The sequence below is a fragment of the Bactrocera tryoni genome, chromosome 2 (genome assembly GCF_016617805.1).
Source record: "Bactrocera tryoni isolate S06 chromosome 2, CSIRO_BtryS06_freeze2, whole genome shotgun sequence".
Taxonomy (NCBI): Eukaryota; Metazoa; Arthropoda; class Insecta; order Diptera; family Tephritidae; genus Bactrocera; species Bactrocera tryoni.
In genome coordinates this window covers 9,671,888-9,678,594 of record NC_052500.1, presented here as the reverse complement: position 1 = coordinate 9,678,594, position 6,707 = coordinate 9,671,888, and the positions used below count along the sequence as shown (strand labels likewise).

The window sequence follows — 6,707 nt, the reverse complement described above, 5'->3', positions numbered from 1 at the left end:
ATGCGCGCCTTGAACGCCGTTCTAACGGTTATTATATTGCAGAGTAATGTGAAATCAGCTGTGTGAAATTATTTAGTAATTCATAAGAAATGTGATTTTTTTTTTAGTTTGTCAGAATTCGTTGTGCGCCAACCCGATACAGGGTCTCTTCGATCCTAAATGTTTTGTCGCGCAAAGTGAGTGTCCCAACGAGAATGTCACCTTCTGGTTGTACACAAAGTGAGTGAAAAGTGACTTTTAATTTCAAAAAAGTGATCTCCGCCATATTTTCTAGCGCAACAGCCAATACACCGGTGCAACTAAATCCGCTCAGTCTACAAAAAGGCGATTTTCCCGTGCGTCGACCTGTCAAAATACTCATACACGGCTATACAGGACATCGTGACTTTGCGCCGAACACCTTTATACGCCCAGTGCTGCTGCAGCATGAGGACGTTTATGTCATCTCACCCGATTATGGTCCGCTCGTGCGCGAACCTTGCTACACCTCGGCTGTGCAAAATCTACCGTTGGCTGCGCGTTGTCTGGCGCAATTGATCAACAATCTGGTCGATCAGGGTATCGTGCAAAATGAGGACTTGCACGTGATTGGTTTTAGTCTGGGCGCACAAGTGGCTGGTCAAACGGCAAATTATGTGACGAAAAAATTGCAACGCATAACTGGTGAGCGGCGTATTGTTGTTGTGGCGCATTTAAACTTTAGTTGGCAGCTTTTTTCTAGGATTGGATCCCGCAAAGCCGCTGTTCATCACCGCTGGCAACGAACGCAAGTTGAGTAAAGATGATGCGGATTTTGTGGACGTCATACATACTGATGTGCTAGGGCGTGGTATGATGCATCCGATGGGTCATGTGGACTTCTATCCGAATTTCGGTTATATACAGCCCGGTTGTGAGGTGGAGGCTGGTATGTATGGAAATAAGTGCGAAGTGGAATTTACAGGCAGTTGAGGGAATCAAAGAATATGGAGACTTATTAAGGGTTTCGATATTTTAAAGTGGTATATAAGCTCGTTAAGCTCTTTTCGTTTTTCGGTTTTCGTTGATTTCCTCTCTTGTGACTCAGAAATGCATTAACCGATCAAACTTCTGAGGCTACATTGGTATCTACATACATGCATTAAAAATCTCAACTGAAGCTTCATATAAGAGTTGTGTTTTACCATGGTTGAGGCTCATACCAATGCTTTCGCTAAGTTAAAAGCATGTACAAGAATTTCGAGACCACATTTGTCTCCGAAGCTAGATATAAGAGTTGCATTTTACCATGGTTCATATGTTTCGATTACTCATACCAAATAAAAGGTATCGGAATTTATGTTATTATAAGAAGTGTTCTCCGAAATTTAGTCTATCAGGCTTAGAGATCTTTAATTTAAACAGTTTTCCAAACTTCCGTTATGTTTTGATAAAGTGGGTCCGACTAAAACCTTCCGAAACAGACCAGACACTTTCTTCCGACCTCGTCGGCTCCAATTCGTTCAAAGTGTTTACCTCGATCGTACAATTTGTATGTCTCTCTGTTTCAAGAACCCGGTAGCTGTAATCACGAACGCGCACCACGTTTCTACGCCGAATCCATCAATCCGAAACAAGAATTCTGGAGCAGCCGTTGTACGAATTGGCTTTATTTCGTGCTAAATATATGCGGCGTGGAATCGAATGATGCCAGGATGGGCTATCATATTGATGAAAGGTAAAAAATCAGCAAACATCTATGAAGAAATTAAAGAATCCATAAAACACAATATGTATTTGTAGCCTAACAGGCATATACTTTCTCAAGACCTCGAACTCTACACCTTTCGCGCTCGGCCGTATGAAAGATAAACCGCCAGAACAGCAGCCGAATTGGCGCGCGAATTACGATCTCGATATGCTGAACGAAGAGGCTTGCGATCAGCTGCTGATGTGTCGCTTTCTACGCTACGGCGCCGAATATGGCATGGATGTGGACGTACCGCCCGATTTTAGTTGAATTCGACAAATATTTAAGTACAAAAGATTTCCGTGTGGTTACAAAAGGAAGTCAATTTAACGAGTAAATAATTGTTTTTGCCTAAAATAATTCCACATACTTTAGTTTAAGGCGTCCGCACTTGTGTAAATATTTATAACAATTAGCTATTTAAACAATAAAAAATGTAAAGTCTTACTCATTATGTGAATTTAATCGAAATTGACCCTGGGCTTTAGCTGGGTGTTGATAACGGCCTTTCAATATGTGTTTCAATGATGTTTCGCATATGAATTTAATTACGAGTAATTATGAGGGTACGATTAGCATATTAATGTGTATAAAGTTAACGGTTCTACTGCCGGCGTGTGTCATTTATCAATTAAAAATTAAAATATGAGGTGTGAAATTAGTTGTCTCTGCGTAATTATCGCGGCTATAAGTGAGTAATATTTGTTTGAAATATATAGTACACATATGTGCTATATATATCAAGTCAATTGAAAAGTTCCCGGCCTACGATTAAAACACTTTTTTGTGCAAAATAAGCCTCAGTTTCGGGGATCCCCTCTTCGGTCGCCGAAAATTTCTTTCCAGCGATCATTCGTGTGAGATTTGAGAACAGTTTATAGTCGCTAGGGGTCAGATCTAGAAAATACAGTGGATGTGTTGTTTTGGTGAAACCGCGCTTTCTTTTTCTTCAAGTGCGGTCCAATAACGCTATGTAATAGCCGCAGTTGATGGTTTTTCTCTTTCAAGGTAGTCAATAAAAAATATTCCACGCGCCATTCCCTTGCAAGCCGCCTGTGGCATTTTTCCACGCTTTGGTACGTGTTCATCGTGTGCAGTACACTCGGATGACTGTCGATTGGACTTCGGAATGAAATGGAGGAGCCATGTTTCATCCATTGTCACATATCGACTCAAAAACTAGGGTTTATTATGCTTGACCATCTCCAAACACTACTCCAAATCATCAACTCCACGTTGTTTTTGGTCAAAAGTGAGCTCGAGCGGCACCCACTTTGCACAGAGCTGGCTCATACCCAAATATTCTTGAATTATATGATGTACATGTTCAGGTGATATCTTTAGAGTACCTGATATCTCGAACAACTTCATTTCACTGTCATTCAAAATTATTTTCTGGACTCATCATCAAGCAAAGTTTTTGCGTCAGCTGTATTTTTCGCTTCAAAAAACAATACTTTTTCAACACACGAAATTCTTTTTTATGAATTTTTCCACAATAACAAAAGTTGTTTCACTCAAAATGACATATTTCACAAACTTATGATCCGAAAGCTGTCAAATTTACACACGCGCCTTTTGAAGGTTAGGGCTAACTAAAACTCATATGGATTTAATTCTAGTAGTGCAATCTACATGTCAGGCCGGATACTTTTCAATTGACTTGTTATATGTGTATATATTTGGTATTTTCAATTTTTACCTCTTAACGCCGCTAAAGTTCTACCGTCTGCCGCCAAGATCCGTGCTACATTTCCCTTCGACTGTATTTATGTGCGCGATGAGTGTCCCAATGAGCATATAAAATTTTGGCTCTACAAAAAGTGAGTGCATGAAACTAAAGTGTGCGTAAATGAAATAAAGTATAAAAAAATCCACAGCGCCTCAAGTGAACCGCAGCTCTTAGATCCACTTAATCTCATAAAGGCCGATTTCGAACCCCGCTGGCCTTTGAAAATTCTCATACACGGCTTTAACGGTAACCGGTATACCTCACCGAATCTCGAATCGCGTTCCGTGCTTTTGCGCACCCAGCCGGTACATGTGATCTCAGTGGACTACAGCAGGCTGGCGGCATTTCCCTGCTACTACCCGTGGGCGGTAAGCAATGCACGTGTCGTGGCACGCTGTTTAGCGCAACTAACGGATAATTTAATTGAGCGTGGCATTTATATGGATAAAGATATACATTTGATTGGCTTCAGCTTGGGCGCTCAGATCGCCGGCTTGTCGGCGAATAGTGTGAAGCAACCTTTGCGGCGCATAACAGGTGTGTTGCAAATAAAACTAAACACTTTCCAAACTACGTCTTCCATCCTCGATTACATTTCGCTGTAGGTTTGGATCCCGCTGGTCCCGCCTTCGTTACTTATAATCGCAGCGAGAAGCTCGATGCCTCCGATGCCGAGTTTGTCGATGTCATACACACAGATCCGTTCTTCTATTCGACTTTGGATCGCAGTGGTCATGCCGATTTCTATCCAAATTTAGATAAGTTCTTTCAGCCTGGTTGTAATATTGTGCAGGATGGCCGTAAGTCACGTGCTTCTAATTCATATGTTTTCTTAAAGTTATTTTGTAAACTCTTAAAGGTTTACGTAATTGCAATCACTTTCGTGCACCGCTTTACTATGCCGAATCGATTGCTAGTAATCGCGGTTTCTGGTCTTATCAGTGTGGTGAGTGGCTGAAATTCGTCATGCAGCAGTGTCGCGAATATGCCGACATGCCACACACTCAAATGGGCTATTTCGTGTCTAAAAAGTGAGTACAGTGAACATAACACACTTCAAGTAATCCAAAATTAACTCAATTAATCATAGTCATTCTAAATAAATTCATTTCAAACAATATACGATTTCGTAAGAAATTTAAATGAAGTAAAAAGAAATTAATTGCTTTATAATAAAGTCAATTCAATTACTTGAAACTAATTAAAACTAGTCTCACATGCACTCGACTGCTGTTTACTTTCGTGCTCAGACGCGTAAATCCAAGATTCATCATCCAACATCTTTAAGATGAAACATTTTGTATCGCATAAGGACAAAAATAATCCAGGCTTTTTCCATTAGTCGATTTAAGTAGTCCGTATCTTACGTTATATACATAAGTGACATAAGTGCGATTGTCGATATAATGAAAAGATTTCCAAGTAGAAATACTTCTCAGACCGTTTTTGGATTGCCTGACTGAATGTTCTTCGAGCATGCATATGGGCACCAGTAAAAAGAAAATAGGCCATACTTTATAGCTTTTCTTCGACAATAGTTGATGTGAATACTTTTTATGATTCCGATACTGTAGTAGTCAATCATGCGCAATTTTAGTTTCGGCCACTCTGCTCCCGTAGTTTTTATGTCAAATATGCATCAATTGTCCAATTGTCAAAAATATCGATTAAATAGGAATTCTGTTCCAAAAAGACAACGGCAGAACACTCATCTCGACAGTGACTCACCAGAAGCTCCCAGCGCTTGGTTGGGAGAATTTTATGCATCCACATTATAGTCCGAACCTGGCACCAATTAATTAATTAATTTCACTAGTGTTTCAAAAGAAGCTTGTGAAAAGCCATGTCCCATTTGTCTGAGAATAGGAAAGGGAGTTTTTATGAAATTACCTTCAGAAAGGCTAGAAGTTTTAAAATAACACGATATCTGCCTTAATATCGTCACCTACAATGCAAAATATCGTAACATCACTTTCCATAAGTTTATAGAAGGAGGAAAGCTATAAAATAGAAACCATTCACATTGAAACATAATTTGAGTTTTGGTTAGAAAGTGGTTATGTATTGGTTATAAAATGGTTATACACTGCTTATAAAAGGGTTAGATATTGATTATATCTGACAGCGTAAGCTGAACATTTTATTCTACATATATTTAATATGATGTAGTGCATCGTAAGCAAAAAAAACTCAATTTCGAGTTTTTTAATGATACATTGTTTATTGACGATATAAAAGAAAGAAGACATTTTATTAAATTAAATTAAGTGTAACAATAAATAAAAAGTTAAATTCAAAATTATTATAATTGAAAAAAATAAATAAAAAAATAGTTATAGAATAAAATAATTTATAACAAATTAAAATGAGTTTAAAAAAATTAATAATTCATACTAAAACTAAATTTAAAAATGTTATAAAATATAAACTAAATATTTAAATATTAATTTAAATTTTTAAATAAACGTTTAGAAATGCTCATTGAACTTTTTTTAGTGCATCTGGCTCCTACTTTTTGCAAACTGAAGCGTTCGCGCCATTCGCCAAGGGTCCGATTATCGATGTGGAACTGAATATATCCAAACCAGCTGTAAACAATTCAAACTGAAATTTTTTTAATAAAATATTATGGAGACAATATGCAGTGTAATGATTTTTATTGCTAAATAAGTTTGATTTTGGTTTGAAATAAGAAAAGACTTTTTCGACTACCCATATTGAGTATCGTCACCTAAAATGCTTACTTTTCATAAGTTTACAGGCGAAGGAAAAACGATATAATAGCAACCAGTAATATTGAAACCAAATTTGAGTTTTGGTTATAAAATAGTTATATTTTGATTATCATCACTCATATTTTCGTTATAAAATGGTTATACATTGGTTATTATAACTGACAACAATTTTCAATTTTTTTTTTTTTTGATGATACATTGTTTTGATTTTAGGTGACGATATGTATGATATTTAAAAATATATATATTTTTTCCAAATTATCTCGCTCCTATCACTAAGCTCACTTTATTAAGCCATATCATGCCAATATAATTATTTTTTATTCGTCAAGTATTATTAGCCAAACAAACATATTATCAACTTCATTAACACTCATAAGGTTTTTACCGCTCAAGTACTCGCGCACTCCCCAAAATCAAGTTCGTCGCTTAAGTTTTTCGTTTTTTGCTACTATGTATTTACACGCACACCATGCATTGCATGCGAGGGGCGCCACTCGAGACAACCCCTTGAGCATGTGCCAAGCTCACA

At 37.5% G+C, this 6,707-nt stretch overlaps 2 protein-coding genes across 2 annotated transcripts; both read left to right on the top strand.

Moving 5' to 3' along the window:
- LOC120767635 (endothelial lipase) lies at positions 1-2,089 on the top strand. The gene is made up of 6 exons (XM_040093802.1): positions 1-43; positions 108-219; positions 275-663; positions 722-907; positions 1,531-1,696; positions 1,762-2,089. Exons 1-6 carry the CDS (start codon positions 1-3, stop codon positions 1,976-1,978), a joined length of 1,113 nt encoding a protein of 370 aa, XP_039949736.1. The 3' UTR covers positions 1,979-2,089.
- A 264-nt stretch (positions 2,090-2,353) lies between these two features.
- LOC120767634 (inactive pancreatic lipase-related protein 1) lies at positions 2,354-6,048 on the top strand. Its single transcript, XM_040093800.1, has 6 exons — positions 2,354-2,399; positions 3,429-3,531; positions 3,589-3,977; positions 4,046-4,240; positions 4,300-4,471; positions 5,937-6,048. Exons 1-6 carry the CDS (start codon positions 2,354-2,356, stop codon positions 6,046-6,048), a joined length of 1,017 nt encoding a protein of 338 aa, XP_039949734.1.
- Positions 6,049-6,707: the final 659 nt, after the last annotated feature.

What these genes read in the sequence shown, in the direction of transcription:
- LOC120767635 (XM_040093802.1), top strand. Translation starts at nt 1, where the DNA reads ATGCGCGCCTTGAACGCCGTTCTAACGGTTATTATATTGCAGA. An exon ending in AACGGTTATTATATTGCAGA is followed by an intron (nt 44 to 107) that starts GTAATGTGAAAT and finishes TTTTTTTTTTAG; the next exon opens with TTTGTCAGAATTCGTTGTGC. An exon ending in GGCTATCATATTGATGAAAG is followed by an intron (nt 1,697 to 1,761) that starts GTAAAAAATCAG and finishes ATGTATTTGTAG; the next exon opens with CCTAACAGGCATATACTTTC.
- LOC120767634 (XM_040093800.1), top strand. Translation starts at nt 2,354, where the DNA reads ATGAGGTGTGAAATTAGTTGTCTCTGCGTAATTATCGCGGCTATAA. An exon ending in ACCTTTGCGGCGCATAACAG is followed by an intron (nt 3,978 to 4,045) that starts GTGTGTTGCAAA and finishes ATTTCGCTGTAG; the next exon opens with GTTTGGATCCCGCTGGTCCC. An exon ending in GGCTATTTCGTGTCTAAAAA is followed by an intron (nt 4,472 to 5,936) that starts GTGAGTACAGTG and finishes AACTTTTTTTAG; the next exon opens with TGCATCTGGCTCCTACTTTT.